The sequence below is a fragment of the Ambystoma mexicanum genome, chromosome 13 (genome assembly GCF_040938575.1).
Source record: "Ambystoma mexicanum isolate Mex_15411 chromosome 13, UKY_AmexF1_1, whole genome shotgun sequence".
NCBI lineage: Eukaryota > Metazoa > Chordata > Amphibia > Caudata > Ambystomatidae > Ambystoma > Ambystoma mexicanum.
In genome coordinates this window covers 105,617,161-105,644,502 of record NC_090938.1, presented here as the reverse complement: position 1 = coordinate 105,644,502, position 27,342 = coordinate 105,617,161, and the positions used below count along the sequence as shown (strand labels likewise).

Below are 27,342 nucleotides of genomic sequence, written 5' to 3'. Positions count from 1 at the left end.
GGCAGGATCTAGTGGATCGCCTCTTCTGACGGTGGGGCACACCCCAGATCGACCAGTTCGCGACGGCGACGAACTCCAAGTGCCGGAGGTTCGCCAGCAGGTTTCCCCAGGCGAGGAGCATGGGCGATGCTTTCTCGTTCCCCTGGGAGGGCCTGTTCCTCTACGCGTTCCCTCCTTTGCCACTGCTAATCCGGCTCGTCAACCAGCTCAAGAGGTCACGGTGCAGGATGATCCTCGTCGCACCTGCGTGGCCGAGGCAGATATGGTTCCCGGACCTTCTGGACTTGTCAGCGTCCCCGCCAATCAAGCTGCCGGTGGACGCGTATCTGCTCTCCAGGGAAGGAGGCGCCATCCTCCACCACGACCCGAAATCGCTGAACTTGCAGGCCTGGCTCCTGCAGCGCTAGAGTTTGGAGGATACGACATACCGGCCGACTGCAGAGAGGTTCTTGCAAAGGCCAGGGCGTCCTCGACTCTTAAATGCTACGGACACAAATGGAAGAGGTTCTCTGTCTGGTGCCACGCATAGAAGATTAACCCTCTACGGATTACGGCTCCCCAAGTACTGCCGTACCTGCTGGCGCTGGCCAAAGCTGGACTGGCACACGCGTCCATCAAGATTCATCTTGCTGCGATCTCCCGATACACCAGAACCACGGAGCGGACGTCCTTGTGGTCTCATCGTCTGGTGAAAGAGTTCATGAAGGGACTGTTCAGATCGTTCCCGCCGGTGAAGGCTCCGGCCCCGGCGTGGGAGCTCAACGTGGTGCTGACCAAGCTCATGGGACCTCCGTTCGAGCCTCTGCACTCGGCCCCGTTGAAGTTTCTGTCGTGGAAAACAGCGTTTCTTGTGGCCATCACCTCCGCACGACGGGTGGGAGAGATCCAGGCCCTATCCTGCAAGGCCCCGTACTTGACTTTTCACGACACGAGGGTAGTGCTCAGGACGCACCCCTCCTTCATGCCCAAGGTACCGTCGGACTTCCACCTCAACGAACCCTTGGTGTTGCCTGTATTCTTCCCGTCGCCTTCGTCGCCGGCTGAGAGAACTTTGCACTCGCTGGATGTGGCTAGAGCGCTGAAGTTCTACGTGGACCGCACGAAGTGTTTTCGGAAGACGTCACAACTCTTTGTGAACTTTGGACCTGTCAATCAGGGGAAGGCTCTCTCGAAGGCTTCCATTTCCAGATGGCTCTCTGGCTGTATCATGTACTGTCATCGGTTGGCAAACCGACCGCTGCCTGGCCGTCCGAGAGCCCATTCCACCAGAGCGATCGCAGCTACCACGGCGTTCCTTTCTGGTGTGCCCCTGCTGGACATATGCAGGGCTGCTACGTGGAGGTCGACGCACACCTTCACGAAGTTCTACTGCGTCGATCGGGATTCCAGGGAGGAGTCCAGGGTCGGCCAAGCAGTGCTGCGCAACCTGTTCGCCTGAGGTGAGCCTGGTTAGGAGGTAAGATGCTTAATGTTGAGTTTGATGCAATGCTTAATGTTGAGCCTTTGCCACCTCCCTTGGTTGTGCATGTGTGTACTGCTATGTATTCTTTATTCATGAGCATGTGAATCCATGCCAGACCCCATGCTGGAGAAGGAACAAGTTACTTACCTGTAACTGTTGTTCTCCAGCATGGGTCTGGCATGGATTCACATGCGAACCCTCCCGCCTACCCCTCTGCGGCTCTTCACTTGGTCATACTGCCACTTCACGTGCTTCCAAATCTGAAGATGGCTGCCAGAGGCGGTGCTTAGGTAGAGGGCAGTCATTGGCTGTGGTCAGTATGACGCAGAGACCAGTGATTGGTTATTACTACGAAAGACAGATCAGAAACGAAACTGATACTGGTTTTTTCTTTACCGAGGATTCCCAGCCTGACGACGGGGAATATTCATGAGCATGTGAATCCATGCCAGACCCATGCTGGAGAACAACAGTTACAGGTAAGTAACTTGTTCCTTACCCAACTTTCTAGTGGATAAACCATAGACTAGAATCAACACTGCTTCTGATGTCAGCCTGCGTGTTTGAGATGAAAATGGGGTCAGAGCTTTCCATCTTGTAGGTTGAACTCTAGCCACAGCTCCCTTTAGTATTTAAGGTATCTATTGGTATATAGCTGAGCCACATATAGGATGTTGTGGTTGATCCTGTTGCCCCACAATACTTTCCTTCCCTCAATTCCCGATTGAAGCATTAGTAGCTAGGTTGAATAGCCTTTTCTTTAAAGCCATTTAGATGGTCTTGACGGTGTCAGTTGGCATGTATCTGGCCTATAACTGCTGGTTCATAGTTTCATTGCTCCTTTGCTAAAGTAGACTTATCTGGCCAGTAGCAGTTGGATATCCGACAGGCCAAATTTGCCTTACTATGCTCGCATCTGAACCCTCTTGCATGGAAATAATGCCCATCAGCATCAGATGAAATCTGTTTCTCAAGAATACTGATAAAATGCCCAGTTCTATGATCATGCATATAATCCATGATCTTTCAGAAACTTCATGTTTTCCCAGCAAGATTTTCAAATAGTGTGCCTCTAGGCAAAAATCTGTATTCCTCATAACTCCACACAATACCATTGATCACTTTCTAGAATTTCCTCTTATTACTAGAGTACATATGTTAACTGGACGGCATCCTTGTGACTAACTAGTTGATTGTACCACCTTGCTGCATGCTCTTCACCTTTTTGTATATCATTTAACCATGGAACATTTCAATGGATTGAAAACACTAGGGTCTTGTGACTCTTCCGAGGAGTAAATGGTGTTTATGTATGTTGAGTGTAGACACATCTTAAATACAGTGCTGCAGTACTTTCTAAGGCTATGCAGAGATTTGGACAGATCAGATTTAAAAGTGCTGTTTAAATGTTGTAAACTGTCTGGCAGTATGCCAACTTAATAATAATTACTGTGATCTGTTCTCTTCAGTGGTCTTTCATTAGCTGTGCTGTCTTTAAGGTTACCATCACTGGCTAGGTTTAATATGTGCATTCAGAGTATTTCTCTAAACTGAGCAGCTTGTCTATATCCAGGCTCAGAACCAACGTTCCTGTCAAAATGGACCTACTAAGATAGTTGTCTCTTTACAAAGGGTCATTGATGTACTGATCCCATCCTCTGTTTTACCTTTTTTGTTGTGTTATGGAAATATTTAATTGTGGCGCAAAATTTGCGCTCACCACTTGGCCTTGACTAGTGATATTTGACTCTTGGTGAGTAAGAAATGGTGTGCTGTGCATATGTTTAGAATTGAGGTGGCGAGTGGCATTGTCTGGCTAGTAGCTTGCAACTTGAATTATCGCCCTCTACTTTAATAGCTTCAACATGATCTGTTCTTTTGATAGTAAAGCAAATGTATAAAAGAAAAAAACTAGGTATAGCAGTGCATCTTGAAGGATTACCGTGGATGTTTTCTTATGAATCCTCTCTGTTCCCCTGCTCACTGTTCTATCAAACGCGAAATCTGTTCATGCATTTAACTCAGTCTTCAAGGGCAGTGTGGTATCTGCTTAAAGGAGACATTTGCATGCAATTCCACAGAACTACAGTTTAAAATTCCTGTAAGTGTGCACTAGTGGTTGTGAGTTGAGTTCAAGGTGGCAGTGATGTGCCATTGGTTCTAGATTCCTTCATCCTCGAGGTGATTCTTAAAAAGGGGTAAATAACCTTGTGCCCTTCATGTAATCAAATGTCTGATGCATGTTCCCAGGACTCCAAGGGGATATTTCCATACTTATTCGAGCACTGATTTTTTTTTTTTATTTCTTTTTGATTTTTCAGAAAAATGTAAACACAATACTAACTTAATCTCTAACAGCTTTATTCTGTTTTGGAATTAGTCAATATCACTCTGTAAAATTGCTCACCTTTCTAGGCGGTCTTGGGACAAATTTGGTTCAGTTCAACATTTTTGTTTAAACTATAATAAAAACAATATAATGGTTAAGTCAAACAGACTGCAGAAACTGGTTTCATTTTAGCACCACACATTCTTAGAGAACACTGTTTGCATCGGGTGCCAATCTTGAACAAGGAACAGAGATTGAAATGTTTTGGGCCTCTTATTTCAATGTCTCTTGTTGGAAAAATGATTTTTGTATTCTGTTTTATAGTTTCTGGGGTTGACCTATGTTGAAGATGTTTAAATATGCCTAGTCCAGTTTATGTAAGCATTTGTATGGTTTCCATCTCCTATGGAAGAATTATTCTTCAGACGTAGGCTGCCTTTTCACTTTATTTTAATTTCTCAGATTAATTTGATATTTGTATGGTTTTACTTTAATACATTAGAAAGAAATGGGTTTCAAGGAGGATTTCCCTAATTTGAGACGCTTGCGTTAATTCAGAAATGTTGAGCAACTAGACTAGCTACATCATGGGGTTTATTTGTGAAGCAAAAATTCTCTACACAATTGGAAAATTGTCTGACTCTGGTAGTGGTTAAATGTAACAGGGATTAAACTTTCTACGACCAACACCTGAGTTAGCTTCATGCAGGAAAAAGCAGGACAGATGTGTTCTTAATTACCACTCTGTTTTGGCATTTTGGTGTTCTGAGAACAGTAGGAACAGAATCGGATGTTTTTTGTACTCCTGTAATTGTTTTCACCTTTTAATTTTTTTGCCACTGAAGGATTTGATGCATTGAAATGTTTTAAAAATACATTCCCCACTGTATCGTTAGCGATGTGCAACTTAGTATTTTTGGTAGTTTAGTTAAGAATAGTAATTAGATACTTTGGGTTTACTTTTTCAGTATTCACTCCACACTCTCATTGCAAACTCAGTCATACAAAGAGTAAGGAATGCAGCGGAATATTCATTTATCTTGATTTACTTTTCTGTCAGGGTTTAGGCATGTTATACATTACTGTGCCTATAGTTTGTGTGATTTCACTTGTACATTCCATTTGGTATTCAATATATGTTTACCATCTCATTTTCATTTCTATGGCTTGCTATACTTTTTCCAGCCCGGGGCTTATTCCTTTACTCACCTTTTACATCATAGCATTGCAGTGGATGATGCACAATGAGTCCCACCTGACTTTATTTTCAAAATAGGCAATAAGGGGTCTCACCCAAGCACCAGTTTAATTTGTGTTCTCCTTAAAAAGATGTGGGATGCTTGCTTAATGTTATTTCTCAACAGATAATAAAAAAAAGGTATTGTATGGCATCACAAATCACATTCACATTGCATTCCAGACAGCAATTTGACCATGGGTAACGTATATTTACATTGTGGCTACTCCTTATCTTTGGGCCTCTGTATGTTCTCAAATGACCCTTTTTGTTGTGTTGGTGAACTCATATTTGAGCCCTGAATTATGTAAACAAATTGTGTCTTCTGAGGGTGTCTGTTGTCCTTAATCGTGAAATTCTATAATGATAATCCATTCTATTATTTTATTGTTAAATCCTTTGCAACACCTAGTAGGATTATCATTTTTCACAGCTTGATGATTTCATAAGGCACCTATAATGTACACTCTTCGATGACGGACTTAGTTGTGAGATGCGAACATTGAAACTGACAGAATCTTGGTTATTTAACTTATGCCATGCTTTACAAATACTGTTGTTCCAGATCACTTGTTTGGCTAATAAAGCATCACACACATGTAAAAAGTTTAATGTTACTTTTAAGCTAACAAAAAACTGTTGGCACAACAAAATACATTTCTGAAATTAGGCTAATTCACTTGTACATAGTATCTTTTAGGCAACTGCTTCTTCAGGGCTTACAGATATATAGATACATCCCCCAATGAATATCTTTACAGAAATAATTTAAGCTAAATTCTAAAAGTGTTATTTATTAGCTGGTACTACAAGCTTAGGATTTAAAGAAAATTAAGATTAATATTTAAAGGGTCAGATGGGCGCGTGGTTTGGTTCATTATTGAATACCATCCTAAAAAGTGCAAACCAGCTATTTGTTAATACAATGCTCTACCTCAAGTTTGCTAAAAAGGGGTGGGGTGAGGGCATCATGTTGATTTTTACAGTAAAAGGATGAACTGGGTATAAAATCTAAAATTAGATAGATCAAACACAATTTACAAACATTGTGTTTTGGAGACTTGAGCCATATTGTTCCTATCAATGGAAACTCTAAACAAACAAACCCTTAAATTAATGTGCATTGCGAAGACTGGGTAGCAGTGTTGCATGCCTGGACTTCAACGTCTATGAGCAAGTATTTCATTCAAATTTAAAAATTGAGATGGTAGTCGGAATAAGCCCTTAACACACATGGTTACCAACCATATCTAAAATGTTCAATTTGAAAAGCTCCACTTAGTGCAGCTTTGTTGGGTATTTTAACCTCTGTGAGCTTTGAAGTATAGTGCTTTGTCCAAATGGATTGGACATTTTTTTGTTAATTTCATAATCTCTTTAGAGGATAGCGAAGTTTTAAAAATGGAACCAACAAAATTGATTTAGGAAACTGAAATAAAGCATATAAGCCATGCAAGTAAATGTACACTTACATAAAACCTCCCTTTAGAAGACTGGTTAGTTGTATAAACCAGACGAGGCATGCAAGGTTGTCGGATAAAGGATATTTATTAATGATATGGGTATTTTTTAATAAAATTGACATTTTAATATTTAACAAGAGCCAATATATTTGTCATAACAACCTGTTTTCCTGTTATGACTGACTCTAAACCCCTATGCAATTTTACAACTTTAGACAGAATTATAATTTCACTTTTTTTGACTCTGGTATCCTTTTTAGATGATGAAAGTTGTTCAAGTTTATGCTGAAACACAAGAGATTAATTTGAAGGTAAGATTTTCAGACCATGAAAACTTGGAGAATTAATGTTTATTAACAGTAGTTCAATATATTTGTGCTTTCTTTTCAGGGGGATTCTGAAGTGGCACAGGCGGGGAAGGCTGTAGCATCATATTTTGAAGAAAAACTTAAGAACATCTATCCGGATAGGACCTTCCAACCTTTACCAGAATTGGAACAGGAACAGGAAGAGGAGGATGGAGAAGTGACTGATGACTCTGATGAGGACTTTGTACAGCCACGTAGAAAACGTCTAAAATCTGATGACAAACTTGTACATATTAAATAACTCTAGCATAAGGACTTGTACCTATTGTAAAAAAAAAACATATTTAATTGTTCCTGGAATATCATCATACATGCAGAGACATCTTCTTGAAGAGGTTGGCAGCTTGTAGACAGTATTAGACTTCAAACTGTACAGAAATGTGTTTTTAAAATGCAACTGTAGGGAAAAGGATATATTGTAATTTTTTTTTTTTTTTACTCTTATTGAATTTCCCTATTATGTTGAAGTGAACTCTTAACTGGTTTTCAGAAAGATTTGCAAATGTTCCTTTGAGAAGACATTTTTATATGTTGACATGTACAGCTAAATAATTAAATGCTACAGTTTTGATTTTTTCTGAAATACTGGACCAGTATATGTATTTACTGTATTTAACCTATTGCCACTGGACTACAGTGTATATAAAGTCTAATACAACACTGCTTTCAAATTAACTTGTGCATTTTGGGGAAGAGTTTCACTTTTAACCCTTTGGCTTTTAAACACTCTGATTTCTTTACATTTTTTACACATTCATCATTTAGGTCCAGTAGTTTTGCCTAGCTAACTTTCTTGATGATCATTAAATGGTTCTATTTTTTTCAGCCATGTGTAGATAGAAAATGTGTATATAACATCTCAAAAGGATTACTTGGCATACCTTTATAAATCATCTCCTAATGTACTATACTGCTACAGTGATGCACATGTCAGAGATTGCTTCTTTGACAGTGAAATGTGCATTATCTCGGCAGGTTATCTTTTTAATGAGGCAGGCTATTTGTGTCAAATGTCTAGTCTTTTGTATTTGTTTAATTTGAGAAAGTGTGCTTGAATACAGTCTTCCCTATTGATGTGGTCAGTTTCCAGATGGACCACTATTGGCAAAGAAAACGTGATGATTACCAAATGTGTACTATTTCTTGTACTTATTGTGTCTTATTTGTAAATAGTGTGCTGAATCTTTTTACGGAGCAGCAACATTTGTTGCACCATTTGTAAGCTATGTATGTTCACTGTTTGTCCTTTTTATTTGTAAAATAATTTAGTCTATTTCTAACATTGCATTAATATTTTGAAGCTTTGTATGATCAGTTTAAAACTCTAAATCTTTTGTCAGTGAGCTCTTTAGAATGGATTCTTTTTTTTTAAGAAATGCTGGAAGGGTAAATGCATATCCTTTCTAATGATATAGTTGAAGAATCACATTTTTCTGCAAGCAAGACTTTCATACAGTTTTGAAGCAGAGCTGCACAAGTGAAAATCAACTTTTTTTCTGATAGGAACATTTGCCATTTAACATTGCTTGCACTAGCAAATGTTGGACAGCGCTTTAAATTTTGTCTTTCAGTATGAGCAATTCAAGTCACTTAACCATGTTAATCATAAAAACCAAATGCAGGAGAGATTTCTATTTGTTATATAAATTATACTTGAACTTTAGAAGGAAAAAGGTGCAGGAGTTTACATATTTATCTGGGCGATTTGTTTTGTTGGCCTATAAACAAATGATTACCTGGCCAACTTTTGGAAGAATTAACAGGGTTAAGTTTGCATTTGTGGTTGCGTAGCACTCAAGTTACTGAATAGTCTTGGCACGCGATGCTGAAGACATTTATTTCCATTCTTTGTAATATGAAGTACATCTACACAAATGGTATTGAACATCATATTGGTTTGTTTGATTCTTGTTTGTCTTCCAGGTTTCATGGCAATTTCTTTGGGATTTTAGGATGGTCCTTTTAAGTGGCGAGTGAGACATGTAACGTTAATGTTTTGCCTCTGTTGGTGCATTCACCCGTTTTGCAACCTGTTTAACTTTCAAAGGTCATATATAACCATGCACATATTGAATAAGTATTCCTTGCATACATATTAAAGACCTTCTTGCAAGATGTGATGAACAAAACTAAAAAAAGATATTTTTTGAAAAATATTTTTGTACATTTTATAGTGTTTTAGAAGTCCCTTTGTATATCTTCTTACACAATGTTGGTGTACATTGATGTTAAGAAGATGTCTCCATCAGTCACATGTTTAAACAAGGATGGCCATCATCTGCCTACGTTCTGTGGTAACAAACTTAAACTTTTATAACGCAGCTAAAATTCCAGTTTTTAATCTGTTGACAGTCAATATCAACCCAATTTAGCCCTTACAAGATAAATAATTAAGCGTTGCACTAATTAGATGATACAGTATTCTTTAATCGAAAGAGAATATATTTTCAATACCGTCCCTGATAAATTACATTTAAATACTTCGCCAGACATTTCCAGTAATCCTGTATTAGTGGAAAACCGAATTGCACTTGTATATATTTTTTGAAATCACAGCTCACTTTACCGTCCCATAGTTAATTGGGAGTATTCCCTTTAAAGGAAAACAGTTAGTTTGAGGTTGTAAATTGGATACCGCTTGAATTCATTTTAAGTTGTCAAAAAGATTTCCACTCTTTGCAATATAATTTATTCCCTTAGTCATATGTATTCATACCCATTTTCTGATCCATCTTCCAAATTCTATCTAAATATCTGATTTAATTAATCTGGGCACAAACCCATGCTTAAAATGAATTAAGATTATACTTTTAAATGTGGATGGTTTTATTATCCAACTTTTTAATTGATCACCAATTCAGTTGGCATCATGAGAAAATATTTTGTATTGCAGGCTGGGATAACATCTGAATTTAGTGCAGCTCATCCCATTCTACAAGACCCTGCAGCACAGTAGAGATCCATATCTCCCTATAACAAGAGGGAGCATTGACAGTAAAGTAATTGCTCTCTCAAGCACAGATTGTAGTGTCTCCTTGACCGGACAACCATTGATTTTCTTTAACTGATGCAATTTCAAAGCATGTTGACTTTAATTGATAATAACCTAACATTAATACTCCATTCACTTATTTGATTGTCCAGTTCTCTGGTGCACAAAGTAAGCACCTTTGCTATGGTTCATTAATGAATCGCCATCAATACTCATTCCACCACACAATATTTTTTGCTTGGTGCTTAAACATGAAAATGCACAACTTGAATAAAGTGGCACATTGTGCTATCTTTAGAATACTCTGTTTCAAACTACTACTCTTAGAGTAATAAATCCTTGGGTAGTAATACTTTCTACAAAGTGGCATACACTGTTGAAGCATATGCACAAATGTAGAATTGTTTTTATTCATGTCTCATTCATTCTCTCCATTTAGAGTTTGTATTTCTTTTACTTTAATCAGTATAGTATTTAATCAACTTGTCCGTGTTCTCAGGCTCTGAGCAAAACAAAAGGGCACATTCACAGCCTGCTTAAAACATGCTGGCGGTGAGCTATGCAAAATAAATGACATGAATTTCATTGAAGAAACCTTTACTTGTCATAGTAATTTGATGAGATGGGAGGCCATACCTGTAAAGGATGACGTTTCTTTTGTTAGTGATATTTTGACTAGAGCACCATTGCATCCTGTTTATCCTTTGTTTTGTTGTAATTTATTAAAGGCAAAAAGGCAAGGTTCACTACAAAAGTGCACAATAAAGGGTAACGCGTCAAACAGGTTTTTTAAGTTGGTTCATTCCGGGTTAGCTATGTTAATTGATGCGTATGTCAGGTTTTTAAAATGTAATCTAAATAGATTCCATTGCACATTTGCTTTAGTTTGTGAGCAGTAAGTGTTCCAAGCATATGTGAAAGTTATTGGGGATCTGTACACCAATAGCATTTAGGTAGTGACAGCAATAGTTCCTTATTTTATCATCACAAGGGTTTGCTATGAATTTATCTGTACATTTATATTTTAAGGTTGTTAAATGACATTTACCAGAATAACCTTTTGATTTCTGAGCACTGGTCAGACATGTTACTCCAAGTGCCATTCTGCTTACCATACTCCAAAGAAATGACTTATTTTATGTCCTTCGCTTTGAAAAAATTACATCGACTTTTTTATTCTCAGCATGTAAGCTGCAATGTGATTAGCGGGTAGTGCAGTTAATTTAAATATTTTCATATCACTTAAACACTTGTTATTAGGTATAATCACACCAAAACTAAAAGCATTCAGTACTGCTTCCCTGTCTTTAGCTTGTTTTCAAGTTGCTGCTGAGAAGATAGGTTTTTAAATGTTCTGTAATACAGAGCAGGTGGAGCTGAAATCCTCTTGATGGTGGATACTGTGCCTCAAATGCTGACATTCTCTAGTTCTCTTGTGAGAAGATTGGGCTAATGGGATCTTGATATCGTGAAACCTGTTATACTTCCAGAAATGTATGGAACTTTTCATAAATATGTTGCATTTTGATGTAATGCTCCCCTTTAAGCGTTACATTTTGTAAATCTATTTATAGGTGAGAATTTGTTAATGTTTTGTGATGATTTCATATGTTGCCCAACTTACATTTGAACAGTAAACTCTACATTTTCTTTGATATTGTAGCATTCACTGTTAATATACATATTCCACACTGGATTGCTGTAAATAATGGATAAATGTTTTATAAACATTTAACTGAACAATTGCAGGTGGCAAATGTGACAATTTTTCCCAAGTGATGAATTCCTTTTATCAGTTTACTTTTTCTCAACTGAAATGTGTTGCCAGCATACATTTGTTCAAAACCGCTTGATTAGCTTTATGTAGTGGTCATTCGTTGTAAACGTTGATCCAACAGACAACAAGTCAATAACCTAGTTTAGTCTCATTAAGGTATCGACTTGTTGTTTTCTTTTGAAGCAACACTTTTTACATATATTTTTTTTTATTTTCAGAATGCAATAAAACCATGTTCAAGTGTCCCCATGGTAAGTGTGAGTTGATCTTGTGGTCCTGTCTTTTCTTGAAATTGTGGCACTTGTTTTTAAAATGAGAATAATCAAAACAAGTTCCAGAATTCAAAGAATACAATCAGGGATGGATGACCACTCAAAACAGTTATGAAGTGGTCCAAGGTTAAATTCTTAATCTTACAAATGCAATTTATTTGGACCGTAATGTTTGGGCCCGTTTGTATGCATAATCCAGTGGTTACCTTTTCAAATATTATGTGCATGCTTACCTGACCTATTATTTTTATTTAAACAAATTGAAGTGTGGGGAAGTTGAATTCTGTTAGGAGTAGGTGATGTACCTTTTGTCACATCTACAGTGCCGTTAAGAGTTTACTGTGTCTTAAACGCTCCCAACATGGGTTTGCCTCTTTTTTTCACTCCAGGGCATGGCAGTGTGAATATCTTCATGCTTATGTGGCATGCAAAACAGGTTTACAGTTCATTTGTATTATATCAGAATTTCACTGTACATGTTTAAATGAATCCTTTTTCCAGTTACAAATGTTGACATTTGAATCCGGAATCTCCTGTTTTTAATTACTAGATGTACATAAAAAGGTACGAACATATTTTTGAAGCCATTGTCATTCCCTTGGTGTAGCAGAAGACTGACATTTTAATCATAGGCAAAAACATGTGCCCATCTTGTAACATCCTATTGGTTTTGGAAAAGTGTAAATTCTCTAAACAATAATGTATATAAACGTATGTATAAATTTTGTCTAATTAAAAGCCTGTTATTTTATATAAAACACATCGAAGAATTGAATACATAGCATTCTTTTTCTACTTCCAAAGGATAGCCTGGAAATGTGTGTTTGGCACATACAGAAGTTGGGTTTCATTTTTCAGTATGGTTTTTAGGTGGAAAAATGCTGTTCACTGATTTTCTTTCTATTTAAATTTTTTTTTAACAATGTTACAGTTTTGAATTGTTCAGGTTTGTTTTTTCCAGAATGTAAAAAGATGTTTCTTTTCTTGTTATTTAATTAGTAGCAGTCTGTAAATATGTTCTGTTAAAATGCTCTGGAATGTGTTGTAGAAGTTGTACTAGAACATTTAAAGCATTGTTTGAAAACCACTTTGTTTTGGTTATTTCTATTAAATTAGAAAAAACAAATTTGGAGTGCATTTCCTCTGCCTCATCTCATTGGACTGTAGAAAGTAAAGCGGTTGTGTTAATCATATGGAATATGTTGGGCATTTGGGTTGCTCAGAAGTTTAGCAAAAGACACAAGTACTCATTTTTACTCCTTTCTTTAGTGAGGTTTTGCTAAGCTTCCACAGCTGTTTGTACACAGTGCAAGCAGTTGGTGCCACCAATCCTTATAGGTGGATCTATGCTAAACTCGCAAATAAAACTTGCAAAGTCTTTTTTGTGGGGGTTTCGTAGCCACTGCCAAATGAAAACTCAAATATCAGGTCCTTTGGTATGTTACCTCTGTAAAAATGCATTCGTGCTAGTCACATGATTAGTCAGCATTGTATGGGCCTTCACCAGACAGCTACTATACACTTAAAATGTGTACTGAAAATAATACATATTCTCCCATAGGTTCAAGGGAAAAACTCATTGTATCCTCCACTGCTGATGCTTGCATCTTTTATGCCCCAGCATTCCTTTAAAAAAAAAAATCTACTTTCCTTTTACCATTTCCTATTTATTTCCCTACTTTTTCTAAAATGGATCATTAGTGTCCCAAATTGTGGGCAATAAATATTTTGGCAAATGGGTATAAATGAATACATAGCCTCCAAAACCACCATAAATACCTAATCTCCAGGCCAGTACATTTTCTCTTAAGATCATGCTTTACTTTAACAGGTTTTAGTAGAATTAATTTAATCATCACAAAGAGGTTTCTTATTGTTGGTAGGGGCATTATTTCAGTCACTGATGAACAGGCTTGCAACACAGACTGTGAATCCCTTCTGGTAAAATGTCTGCTCTCACCCTCCAATACTCACAGCTTATTGCTCATCTATCGACCCGCCGGATTACAATAGAAGCTTTGCGAAATCCCTAAATGACTCCAGCAGCCATCATGGTCTCCCACCTCAGTGCTATGGCATGTCAACATCTGATTCGACATGCCACAAAGCAAAGACCTGACCAGTACTGGACAACCTGGAAATCTTGCATTTAACAAATCTTATTTCTGGCCTAGCCTATTGGCCTTCTAGACCACTTAACGCTGTTAAAAAAAAAAAACCTGCTGCCCGGGTGGCCATAGTTTCCCCTCTGGTGCTCATGTTAATTTGAAAGGATATTTGTACCGTGCACATTCACCACCCCAGAGTGGTCCCCTGGCGCTCTGGCAAAAAGGAACAAGGGGGGTGAGTTAGTGGGAATAAACTGGAAAAGTGAAAGACAGCAGTGATGTGCTGTTGGCAGCCTCAGTCCGGTGGGTCAGTTGGCTGGGTTTGTGGTGTTTTACAGTCGGTAGTTGTGTGCTGTTTTGCAAGTCTGTGTGGTTTGTTTTGTTGCAGTGTATTGTAGTTTGTGCAGATTGTTGTGTTGTAGGCTTGTGGTTGTGTTTTGTTAGAGTATGAGAGGTGTATGAATAAGGGTGAAATTGTTAGTGGATTAGTTAATTGCCATTGCTGTCGGAGTGTGAGGTGCTAAATTTCCGTATTCTTTCCAGGTGGGGTGCGGGAGCATCTCTGCGTCTCTGTCCTGTTCTGGGCCATTAGATACTCTCAGTCCCTTTCACACATAACATACACTCACATTCATAACCTTACCCAAGTTCGGCCTTGGCCACCTACATGACCCCTGTCTGTATGCGGAGCAGGCAAGCGTTTGTGTGTCTCTTCAAATCTGGCTCAGAGAGCATTCCCAATCCAGTCAGTGTGCAGCATCGACTAGCCAAGGCTACTCCATCCATATGTGGCAGGTGGTTGGCATTCATCTTCTTATTCAGTTGTTTATGCAGGCAATAGCTCCCAGCCTCTTCGAAACGTGGCACATGCCAACGCTTGCAATTACGTCCAGGGACGGCACCTGCCTTCATTCACAACTCCATACAGTCAATGCCCGTGCCAATGTCCACAACTTAGTTCATGTGTGGCAAGTGCTAACATTCACACAATTCCATACAAGCATACCCGGCAGCAAATATGGGGCGGGTGAGGTTGTTGGCTGGTGTTGGCTAGGGATGCTGATTTCTGTCCTCATGGGTGTCGCTTGTGTCCTATTCGACTTGGCATTGTCTCTTGTTGTGGTAAGAATTTCTCTGGTCTGTTCTGGGTGTTGTCAGCATCATCCTAAATGTAGTCCTCCTTTCTTTGTGTTTTGCGTTTGGTTGTTTCGGTTTTTCAGTTTGAATCTGTGGTGTTGAAGAGCCAGGTTTTTAGTAATTTTCTGAATTATAGGTAGTCTTTGGTGTTTCTTAATTCTTTCGGGATGTTCCAGGTTTTTGCAGCTAAGTGGGAGAAGGAGGAGCCCCACGTTTTTTTAAGGTAGGGTTTTTGTTCCAGGCGGATTTCATTGCTTGATCTGAGGAGTTTTGTTGGCTTGTAGATTTTCTTATGTAGGAATTCAGCTCCTTGTCTGCTGATTGCCCTGTGTGTTATGGCTTCTGTATTTTGGATCTTTTGTAGTTTCTTCAGGAGGTATTCTGGTATCCCGAGATAGAGGCTGTTTGCATAGTCTATTCTTGACATGATGAGGGCGACGATTGTGAGTGTTTTGTGGGTGAAGGAGAGGAAAGTTAGGATTCTTCTTGTCGTGTGGAGGAGGAAGAAGCATTTAGAATGGATTGTGTCCTCCAACGTACTCCACATCTTTGACATGTAATGTCCACAGCTGTGCACTTCGGAAACTTTTTCAGCAGAGGGCGTCCTGCGTGGATGACGTCGGGCCGATGTCCCTCGAAGGCCTCCGTTGATGGCGACATCAACGGATGTTATAGGAGGCAAGGGGCCCACAGCCTCGGTTCTGTTTTTTCCGCAAATGTGTTGCTTCGTGAAACTCGGCTCACCTCGTGTGTTCATCGTTGAGATGTCTTTTTCTTCGACCCCTCCGACTCCGCTGTCTGGCTTAAAGACCTGCCGGGACTGCAAGTCCAAAAGGTCTATCACTGACCCGCATCGCATTTCTTTGTGGTGCTTGGGTGAGTCGCACGACACCGACAACTGCTCAAAATGCGAGTCGCTAACTGCCAAGGCCTTGCAGAAGGGGGAAGCTCCAGGTAGGTAGGGGTTCTAAGCCCTTTAAGTCCCGAAAGTCCAAGTCTAAAGGGGTATCCACCGACGATTCGAGGGGTGGCTCTCCGCGTTGGGTGGAGGCCCTGGGTTCTCGGTCCCGGAGTGGTTCTCACCATTCTTCTTCTTATTCGCGGCATTCATGGAAGTGGCGTCACCGGTCGCCTTCCCCGTCGTCCTCGGAGGAGGGAGCCGCGAGGAAAGTGGCATGCCCGACGAAGTCCTCGACTCCGGAGAAATGGGCTGCCCTTAATGAGCAAATGTTAGCGATATTTCTATTGCAGGGCATGGGTCTGGTCGCGCCTTCTAACGAAGCCAGACAGGATTGATCTCGTACCGTGCCTCGCATGCCTTCGGGCTCGCGTCCGCAACGCGTCTCGCATAGGGAACATTCGAGGTACCATTCGGACAAGGCTTTGGAGAGTCGAAAAAGACCTGCTTCTAGGGCTCCGTCCTCGTCCCTAGCGAGACCGGTGCTACCTACTAAGGACTAGATGCCGTTGTTGACTCGGTCGGCGCCGTGTCTGCCTGACTCAGACGTCGACGCTTTGCCATCTTATCAGCCCACGTCGCCGTCGGCACCAGTGAAGTTGACGCCGAAGCATTCGGCGCTCGCGACATCAAGGTTGTTGACGCTCTCGCCGTCAAAGCCTTCGACGCTCTCAGCGCCTTTGGGTATTTTTGCCCAAAATTTGCCATTGTAGTACCCCGATATGGTGGATCCTCCTAGGATGGCTACGGTGAAGTCTGTGAGGCCTGTTTTGGACTCCAGGCCCTGTTCTGTCACCAGGCCTGGATTTCAACTCCCTCTGGCTGACATATATGAAGAGGAAGAAAGGTCTGAGTTTGAGGACCCTCGTGAACTTGATGTAGCTCTACTTTTTTCTGGAGACAGTTGGAGGAGTTGAGGCAGACCCTCCATGATGCCAGTGGGTTGGACACTTCTCCGGAAGTGGAATTTGGTAGGCCTGAGCCTGGGGCTCATGCAGAGTCTTCATACAGGAGGCTCATGGCTAGGGTCTTGGAGTACCTGGGCTGGACCAGTCCCCCTGAAGACTTTGTGCAGGATGATCTAACTGACACCTTATGTCAAGGTCAGTCCTCAGACCCGATTATACCATTTCATCTCACATTACAGAAAAGGGTGGCAGCTGCTTGGCAGTCCCCGAAATCTCTTCTGGCTGTTAATAAATCTTTGACAAAGAAGTACCGCCCCTTCTGTTAGCGACCCCAGCTATTTATCTACTCACCCTACTCCCGAGAGTTTGGTGGTTCAGGTGGCTATGGCCACCTCGAGGCAGGCGGCATACCGTACCATCCTCCAGATAGGGACGACAAGCGCTTCGACGGTTGGGCCCGGAAGGTATTTTCTGCTGGGAGCATGGCCTTGAAATCAGCCAACTCCACTTGTGCCTTGGCAAGGTTCTCTCACACTCTGCAACTGTTTTTTAGCAGCCGAGCATATTCCCTAGGGGGAAGAAAGGGATGGGTTCATGGCTCTTGTGCAACGCTGCAAGGATGGCACGTGCTAATCCCTTCAGTCGGGTTTGGATACGGCCGACAGTGTTAGCCGATCCATGGGTGCGACCACGTTATATGCAGATTTGCGTGGTTGCGGAAGTCTGGTTTTGCTCCGGATGTGCAGGCCCGCCTGCTGAACATGCCCTTTGATGGCGCACATTTGTTTGGCAGCAAGGCTGACAATAGTCTTGAGAGGTTGCAGACCTCCAACTGCGGCTAAATCTTTAAGCGCAGCTGTGCCTCAAGCTCTGCCTTTTCATCCTAGGGGACAGCAATGGAGGGGAGGTTCTTTTTGTTACTACTCCTCCTTTGTTAGAAAGAGAGGGGCCGCCAGTCAAAGGGGCCAGCGAAAAACTACCTGTGTTGATTGGGGAAATCGTGGTGCCAAAGCAGCTCAGGCAGCTGCCTCTTTGCCTTCAGGCACTGCCGCAGCCACTTCCAAACAGTCATGAGGCCATGTCCCATGGTTCGCCGGTTGGGGGCAGACTGTCTCAGCATCTCGAAGAATGGCGAGTTATTACTTCAGATGCGTGGATTCTGGATACCATAGCCCACGGCTACTGCCTTGCCTTCCTTCAGCGGCCTCTCAACAATCCACCGGGGAAACTCTTTGAAGCTTCCGGATCCGCTCCTTGCGCAGGAAATCCTAACCCTGCTGGAGAAAGGCGCTATAGAACTGGTGCCTGTAGCAGAGAGGAACAAGGGATGGTATTCCCCTTATTTTTTGATTCCGAAGTAAGACTCGGGATTGAGACCCATCATGGACTTGCGTTGTTTGAACAAACTTCTCAGGAAGGACAAGTTCAAGATGGTTACTCTTTCTCAAGTCCTCCAGCCCCTTCAACTTCAGGATTGGTTGGTGTCTCTGGACCTACAGGATGCTTACTTTCATGTGCTGATTCTTCCCAAGCACAGAAGGTACCTGAGGTTTGCTGCTGGCGACTTGCACTTTCAGGTCCTGCCATTCGAATTGACCTCCGCCCGAGGGTCTTCACCAAGCTAGTGGTGGTGGTGGTGGTGGCAGCAGCGAGGGGGGTATTCATGTCTACCCCTACCTGCATGACTGGCTGATCCGGGTGTGCTCTGCCGAGCAAGCGTTGGATCGCCTCGGTCTCACCTGCCGCACCCTCCACAGGCTGGGCTTCTCCCTGAATTTCAAGAAGTCACATCTGACACCTTCCCAACAGCTCCAGTACATCAGGGCTGTGTTACACGTCATTGGGGGAAGTGCTCGCCTCCCAAGGTGAGGGCTCATCACATTGTGCAGATGGTGGACAAGTTTCAACATAACCAGAGTCTCCTGGCTTTCGAATTCTTAAGGTTGCTCGGCTTCATGGTATCCTGCATTTTTCTGGTGCCAGAGGCGAGGCTGCGGATGAGATCCCTGCAATGGGTTCTCAAGATGCAGTGGTCAGTTCTCGGGCAAGATGCCGGATCCCATTCAGATTCCACTCTCGGTCTCCCTGGATCTTCTGTGGTGGGCCAACGAAGGGAACCTGATGTGGGGGGGAACCGTTTTGGCAACCATGGCAGGAGGTGACTGTAATGACGGATGCTTCCCTCACAGGATGGGGTGTTCATGCAAACGATTTGACAGCCAGCGGTCGTTGGTCTCCGTCGGAGTCAAAACTCCACATCAATCTGTTAGAGATGAGGGCCATCAGGCTAGCCATGAAGGCTATACTGCCTTCTGTACGGGGGAAGAATGTCCTGATCATGACGGACAACACAGTGGCCATGCATTACCTCAACAAAAAAGGGGCGTGGGGGGTAGGTTCACTCCCATTGTGCAGAGAGGCAATGCAGCTCTGGTTCTGGGCAATCCAGCAGGGAATTTCGATCCCTGCAGTTCATCTGGCCGGAGACGAAAATGCGGCAGCGGACGCTCTGAGCAGGCAGAGCACGATCTCTCACGAGCGGGAGTTGGCTCAGGAAGTCCTTCAGGAGATCTTGGCCCTTTGGGGAACCCCGCAAGTGGATCTCTTCACCACCAGTGTCAACCGGAGGTGCGAGAGATTTTGCTCGAGGGAATTTCCTCCAAGCGGAGCCTTAGGAGACGCCTTCGTGGTGGATTGATCATTCCCACTGCTGTACGTGTTTCCTCCAGTCCCCATCATTCCTCAAGTGTTGCAGAGGTTACGGAGGTTCGGTTCCCACATGATCCTCATTGCTCTGGAATGGGCCAGGAGAGCATGGTACCTGAACCTTCTAGAAATGTCCATCTGCCCTCCACGCCGTCTCCCTACCGAGAGGATCTGCTTTCGCGCGATGTGGATCAGGTTCTTCATCTAGAGGTCAAGCCTTCCAACCTTCACGCTTGGTATCTGAAAGGTTGAGGTATAAGGATTGGGACCTCCCGGATGACGTGATGGAGGTGTTGCTTTCGGCCAGGCGGCCTGCAACAAAATCCCTGTACCGTTGCCGTAAGTTCTGCGACTGGTGCAGAGGTCACAATGTTGATCCTTTTCAGTGCTCCATTCCTATGGTTTTGTCTTTCTTACTTTCTTTGGGCCACATGGGCCTTCAAGTTTGTACCTTTAAGGGTTACCTGGCGGCGGTGTCCATCTTTAAGCGCTCGTCTGAAGAATGTTCTTACTTTAAGATTCCTTTGATTTCTATGTTTCTTCAAGGACTGACTAATGTATTCCTGCCGTCCCGTTTCCAGGTGCCGGTTTAGGATTTGAATTTGGTTTTGAAATTTCCTATGGGTGCTCCGTTTGAACCTTTGCACTCCTGTCCTTTTGAGACTACTGTCCTTCAAGACAGTTCTTGGTGGCGGTCACTTCCGCTCGCAGCGTGAGTGCATAGTCCCTCTTTTCTACCTAAGGTAGTATCTGAATAGCATTTGAGTCAAAAGGTGGTTCTTCCATCTTTCTACCCTCCTCCTTATCCTGGTAAGGAAGAGGGGCGGCTCCATCGGTTGGATCCTAGGAGAGCTCTGAGCTTTTACATTTCTAGGATGTCCAGGGTCAGAGTGGACGATCAACTCTTTGTAGGATATGCTGGATACCGATTGGGTCAAACAGACCTTGTCCAGGTGGATTATCCTCACCATTACGGAGCGTTCCCAATTGGCGGGTAAGGACCCTCCTGATGGGTTGTGAGCTCATTCCACTAGGGGTGTGACTACTTCTACAGCCCTCCAGCGGGGGGTTCCTATTAGGAATATTTGTGATGCAGCCACATGGGCTTCAAATCGCACCTTTGTTAAACATTACTCCCTGGATACAATTCATGGTCAGGATATGGCCTTTGGAAAGGCGGTTCTTTATTCCACAATCTGATTGGGTACTCTAAATTCTTTTCCCTCAATTTACTGGTACTGATTTGGGAGTCTGTCAAAGATGTGGAATACGTTGGAGGACACAATCCATTCAAAGAACAAGTTACTTACCAACTGGTAACGTTCTTTCGACTGGATGTTCTTCCAATGTATTCCACATCGCCCTCCCAGCCTGCCCCCTTGAGAATTTCCTATGCAGCTTACGTTTCCGCAAGGCTATGTGCAGTCAAGCAGGCATGAAACTGGTGCCACACGTTATGGTGGAAAAAACTTAAACTGAGGCTGCGTGTGCCCTTGCGTCCCATTTATAACATCCGGTGACGTTGCCCTCAACGGAGGCCTTCGAGGGACATTGACTGACGTCATCGACGCAGGACGCCCTCTGCTGAAAAAGTTCCGAAGTGCACAGCTGTGGACATTACATGTCAAAGATGTGGAATAAGTTGGCGGAACATCCAGTCGAAAGAACGTTACCAGTTGGTAAGTAACTTGTTGTTCTTGATGATTGCATATATTTGTGGTTCTAAGGTTAGGGTGTTGTCCATCAGGACTCCCAGATTTTTTACTACCTTAGATGGTGTTGGTGCGGTTCCCATTTACGTTGGCTATGGAATGTAGGTGGTGGTCTCTTGGTTTTTGGATATAATCATGATTTCCGTCTTTCATGGGTTGATTTTCAAGTTGTTGGCATTCGTCCAGTTAAAGACTTCTTTTAGACACTCGATTAGGGTTGAGTGATCGGCTTGATTGTTTTCGATTTTGTAGATTTTAGTCATCTGCATAGTTGTAGCATGTAATGTTGTATTTTTTGAAGATTCTTATTACTGGAGTCTGGTAGATGTTGAAGTACAGTGGTGATGGTGAGGACCCTTGTGGTACTCCAGTCGTTAACTCGTGGGGTGAATTTGAAGGGTTTATCCATACGGTTTCTGTTCTTTCTGCTAGGAATGATTTAATCCACAGTAGTGCCATGTCCGTTATGCCTATGTCTTCTAGTCTTTTGGTTAGGGTGTCATGGCTAACTGTGTCGAAGGCTGCGTAGAGGTCGAGCAGAATCAGGGCTGAGGTTGTGTTTGAGTCGTGTTAGTTTTTAGGTCGTCCCAGATGGATCGCAGTGCTGTTTCTGTTCCTCTTTCTGGTCTGAAACCGACTTGTGCTTGGTCTAGCAGGTGGTGTTTTTCTACGTGTTCTTGGGTTAATTTGTATATGTAGGTTTCAAGGAGTTTTGCTGGGTAGTGTATGTTTGAAATCAGCCTGTAGTTGGAGAGGTCTTCTACGTTGCCACTTGTGTTTTTTTAAAAGCGGTTTGATATATGCTGACTTGAAGGTTTTTGGTACAGTTCCTGTTGCTAGTGAAAGATTTAGGAGGTTTCTGTAATATTCTGATGGCGTTCCTTGTGCGGGGATTGATTTGTAGATGTCAGGGGGGCAGGGATCCATGGATAATATTGCTTTCTTGCAGTTTTTTTTTACTAACAAAGACGAATGCCTCTGTTGATATTTCAGGAAAGATTTGGAGTTTGTGCTGTGGCTCTGTGTTGGGTCCGGTTGGTTGAATGTTGTGGTTGGTCTGTTTTGTATGATTTGTCGGATATTGTTGATTTCGTTCTTGAAGTTGTCTGCCAGGTCGTTGCAAAGTTTCTATGACGGGTTTGGGGTTTTGTCACAGCCTGGTGGGTTGCTAATTTCTTAAATGATGTTGAACATTTCTTTTTGTGTGTTGGTGGCATTGGTTATTCTGTCATCATGCCTTCTCGTTGCCTTTTGTATTTCCTTCTTGTATGTGCGGAATTGTTTCTGGAACAGTATTATTTTTGGTCTGGGTTTTATTCTTTCCTCCATTCCAGTTCCATCTTCTTGTCCTTTTTCATGGTGCTTGGTAGTGGGGTGAACCATTTTGCCATTGCTATTTTTTTTTTGATGGGGTGAATGGTTTTTCCGGTGCGATCTTATTGTATCAGCAATCCATTTGTGTAGTAGCTCTGCATTCCCGTCTAGGTCCGCCAGCTGTAGTTCTATAGTTGAGGGTTTGGTCATCTCCAGTTGTTCGAATGAGTTGCTTGCTTTGACGCTTTTCCAGTTTTTTTTTGGTGGTTGTGAGTTTGGGTTTGGATGGGTTGGATGCAGATTTGAGTTGGTAGTCTGATCACAAATGGGATGATGAGATGGTCGCTCCACAGTATTTGTATCGTTGGTGCCGTGGTGCTAAGTTTTTCCTTGGTGAAGATTGAGTCAAGGGTGTGTCCTGCCGAGTGTGTTGCCCCTTTGACCAGCTGTCGTAGTTTCATGGTTGTAAGTTGTCCAATCAGATGATTAGAGGTTTGTGCATGATGGCTATGTTAGTGATGGCTTCTATGAAGTTATTGACGAAGGTTGCATTGTATGTCTATGGTCTGTACACCAGGATGAATGTGATGTTGGTTTTTAGGATTTGCTGATAGATGTATGACCATGGTTTCACAGTTGGTGATGCTGAGAGGTTAATCTGTTTTTATTTTCAGGTGTCCTTTGAATGCTATTGCGAGGCCTCCTCCTTTTTTATTTTTTCTGTTTACTTGAAGGCATTTAAAGTTGTTTGGGAGGCAGCTTTGGAGTGTGATTTTTGTAGTTGTCATCCAGACATGTTTCTGTGATGAATAGGATGTCAATGCTGTTGTCATTGAGTAGGTCGAAGATCTGAGTGTTTTGACATGGATCTTGCGTTTATTAGATTGCAGTGGAGTTTAGATATGTAGTTTTGTTTGGGCTTTATTGTTGGTGTTGTCTTCTGATCGGTGTTGTTTCCTTTCTGGTCTATCTCTAGTTGAGGTGTTGGTACATTTGCATCTGTGCCGTCGAAAAATTCTTCTAGCTTCGGTCTTGGGTTTTTGTTTTCATCGGGCTCTTCTTCCAAGGATTGTGGGTGTCAAGTGGAAGTTCCTCTTGTCTTGGTGATGTAAGGTGGTGTTGCGTGGATTATGTTTTTTTTGTTTCTGGTGTTGTCTGTCCTCCTTCTGCGTGGTTGTTTGGTTGTCTGTTGCTGATTCTAGTGTTGGGTTGGTTCGTTCTGATGACCGGTTGTTTGCGAGGTATGGAGTTACGCAGAGGGATATGTCTCTTCTCTCAGCGTAGGTTAGGTGTTCGTTTCTGTCTGTGGGAGTGTGTTCTGCAGATGTGAGTCTTTGTTGCTGTTCTGGTGTTTTTGTTTTTTCTTTGCTTTTCCTTTCTCTTGGTATAGGTCGTTTGCGTGGCATTTTATGCTTTTTGATGCAGAGTTGATTATTATTTTTTTTTTGTTTAGTCTGGCTGTCTTGTGGTGTAGTACTGGGTGTAGAGAATTGTATGCTACAAGTTTGGGTTCTGTCTGTAGTTGGTGTTGTCAGCTGGTGTTGCCGGCTAGTTCAGTCGTGGTCTTGAGTGAGGTAGGGGAGGTAGTTAGGGTTATATTGTTGGGTGTTATCGGTGGCTGTCCTTAATTCACTGCGGTGAGCTATCTATGTGGGGTTAAGAAGGATAGCTACTAACTACAGAATTGTCCTAATGGGCCTAACTATGAATCACTGTCTCATTTTATGAGGCGTAATCAGCCAGTGTTTTCCAGCATGGGGTCTGGCATGGATTCACATGCTCATGAATATTCCTCGTCGTCAGGCTGGGAATCCTCGGTAAAGAAAAAATCAGTATCAGTTTCGTTTCTGATCTGTCTTTCTTAGTAGTAACCAATCACTGATCTCTGGGTCATACTGCCCCCAGCCAATGACTGCCCTCTCCCTAAGCCCCGCCCCTGGCAGCCACCCTCAGATTTTTACCGCACACTCAAGTGTTGGGAGTCCGCGTGCTTTAGCTCTTGAGGATTTTTTGTTGCGTTTTCACGCTTTTTCAGGAGATTTTCTCATTTTTTCGGTTTAATCGAGCCTCAAGCTCCACCGTTTCTACTTCCGACAGCGGGGACCCATTTCGGAATTCTTCTACGCCCCTCAAGGGTGAAGTTTTCGTCGAGTTTACACTTCTTGGAGGATTCCGGAAGATCTGCGGCCTACCTCAACGGACATGGCCCAGGACAAAGGAAGCTCGATGCTCGGATCCAAGCTGTTCAGGTGCTGCCCTGGATGCGGATTGCAAAACGTTTTCAAGGAGGACGAGCATTCGCAATGTCTCTACTGCCTTCATGAGGACACGATGCACGTGGAGAAGGACTGTGCGTTCTGCAAGAACCTTTCGGAACGGACCAAACAAGATCGTCGTTCCCGCCTCGCCGCCTGGCTAGAGAAGGGCACAGCAGGTGATAAGGCGCAGAAAAAGTCTGAGCGGGCTTCTAAGTCCTGTGAGGGCGCCCCGGCGACAGCGGCCCAACAGAAGGTCAAGCACTGCGAGTCCGCGGGCACCGGGAGCGCCGAAAGGTCGGGCTCGTCGGCTGCCAGGCAGGACGCTACTTCCCCGGCACGTTCGACCACGAGCCAGCGCTCTGGTTCGGGGAAGAGGAAGTCCGAGAACCCGGGTAAGCCGCTGGAGCGGACCCAGTCGATCTCGAAAGGCGAGCGAGGCGCTGACCCTCCCCCCAAGGCGAAGGCCCAGGACGCACCTAAGGTGGTGAGGGCTTTGATCCAGCCGGCAAAGCCTCTATCGAAGTGGTCGCTGCGACCCTGGCGAAGCCGGCTGAGACTACGCCAGTGGAAACGGCCTCTGGGCCCAGAGTATCCCTGCCACCTCAGAGGGAATCCTCTTTCCAGCCCATCGTTAAGACCCCCATGAAATCCCTGGCGGAAAAAGAGGGGGAGGGCCCGGTGGCCATTACAGACTCGGAATCAGCCTCTGAGGAGGAGCTGGTGGAAACCGAGAAGGGCCTCAACGAGAGGTCCATAGGCCTCAACGAGAGGTCCATAGGCCTCAACGAGAGGTCCATAGGCCTCAACGAGAGGTCCGATCCCAGGGGGCGGTCCCTGCTGACGTGATCGAAGATAGCGACGATGACGACTAAGAGGGCCCAGTGGAGCGGCCATCCCATCCGTCGCAGCCATTACCCGAGCCCCAGGATAGCTCGGCGGTCATTTTGTTGGCAATCCAATCCTTATGTGCCGAGATAAGGACGAGATTACCACGGACCCCGACGGAGGATCCAGCACCAGGCCCGTCGGGACGCCCTCCGAACAAGCAGAGGAGAGTCCACCCCGCTCCGCCCCTTCGTGCCTGCGAGACCTGTGGACCCTGCATCCCCCTCGCTGGACCCCAGAGAGGATACGGCGACGGATACAGCGACGGGGACGGTCGATGACGGGCCCGATGACACAGCAGACATCCCGTCATCACCCCCCCACTCCCGCGGGCTTCTCCAGCCGACGAACTTGGCTCTTTCCACGCCATGATAACCAGGGCATCCGAGCTCTTCCAGCTCTGCCCTGAAGAACAAAAGAAGGAAGGGTTTCTGTACCAACGACGAGAGGCCAAGAGGAAGACGGTCCTCGCGGTGCCTTTGCTCGACATCTGGGATGAGGGGCTTGCTGTCCTCAAGAACCCTTCCACGACACCCGCCAAGAGGGACAGGTACGAGAAGAAGTACCGAGTCCCCAATGCCGCCCCCTTGTGCCTCAGGGCCCAGGCCACACCAGACTGTCGTCTCGGCAGCAGCTAAGAAGGTAGCGGGTGCGGCGGCTTCCACTTCCCCGCCGGACAGCGATGGCAAGAAGTTGGACTTGATGGGACGACGAGTCATCTCGTCGGCGGCGACGATGATTAAGGCGGCCAATGCCTTGGCGACCGTGGCCCGCTACGACAGGGAGCTCTGGTTCAGGATAGCTCCCCTGCTAGACTTCCTGCCTGACGACAAGAGGACGGAGGCCCTAGAAATTCTGCAGGAAGGCGAGGTGGCGTCGGATCATGCCATAACGGTGGCAACGGACATTGCCGATACCGGATTTCGCCAACTGGGCAACGGAGTTTGCCTCTGACGACGAGGATGGCTCAAGGCGACTGACTTTCGCCAGGACGTCCAGACCAGAGTGTTGGAGATGCCGTTCAACGGCAACAACCTTATTGTTAAGGCGGTGGACGAGTCTCTACAGGCCATCAAGACCGACTCGGAGACGGCCCGGGCCCTAGGGGCTCCGGAAGCAGACAGGGTGCCTCCAAAGGATCCAGCGGTGGCTCCTCCACTTACCGCCAGGAGGCCTACAGAGGTCGTGGCAAGCAAGGGGGAATCCCGCCGTCGTCGCCAAGGAGGCCAAGGCGGCAATGCCGCCTCCAAGCAAGATTGACCCGGCCGTGTTGTCGGGCCCCCACCGAAGCACCCCGGTGGGAGGCCGGCTGACGTAGTTCGTCAGCGTGTGGGAGTCCATCTCCACCGACCGTTGGGTGCTGGACACCCTGGCCAACGGGCACTCGCTGGAATTCCAAAAGAAGTGCCCTCGCATTCCTCCCGTGGCCAGGAAGGAGAATCACGTCCCTCAACTG

General features: G+C 44.1%; 1 protein-coding gene across 5 annotated transcripts in view; it reads left to right on the top strand.

Annotated features, from left to right (window-relative positions):
* Positions 1–13,037, top strand: part of TRIM33 (tripartite motif containing 33) — a 1,358,766-nt gene extending 1,345,729 nt beyond the window's left edge. For 3 of the 5 annotated variants that reach the window (XM_069633390.1, XM_069633394.1, XM_069633391.1), the window contains 2 exons: positions 6,752–6,802; positions 6,882–13,037. In XM_069633390.1, the coding sequence (XP_069489491.1) occupies positions 6,752–6,802; positions 6,882–7,100 (270 nt within the window). In that variant the 3' untranslated portion in view covers positions 7,101–13,037. The remainder of the gene's footprint in view (positions 1–6,751; positions 6,803–6,881) is intronic. The other 2 variants (XM_069633393.1, XM_069633392.1) reach the window with 1 other exon arrangement.
* The last annotated feature ends 14,305 nt before the right edge of the window (positions 13,038–27,342 follow it).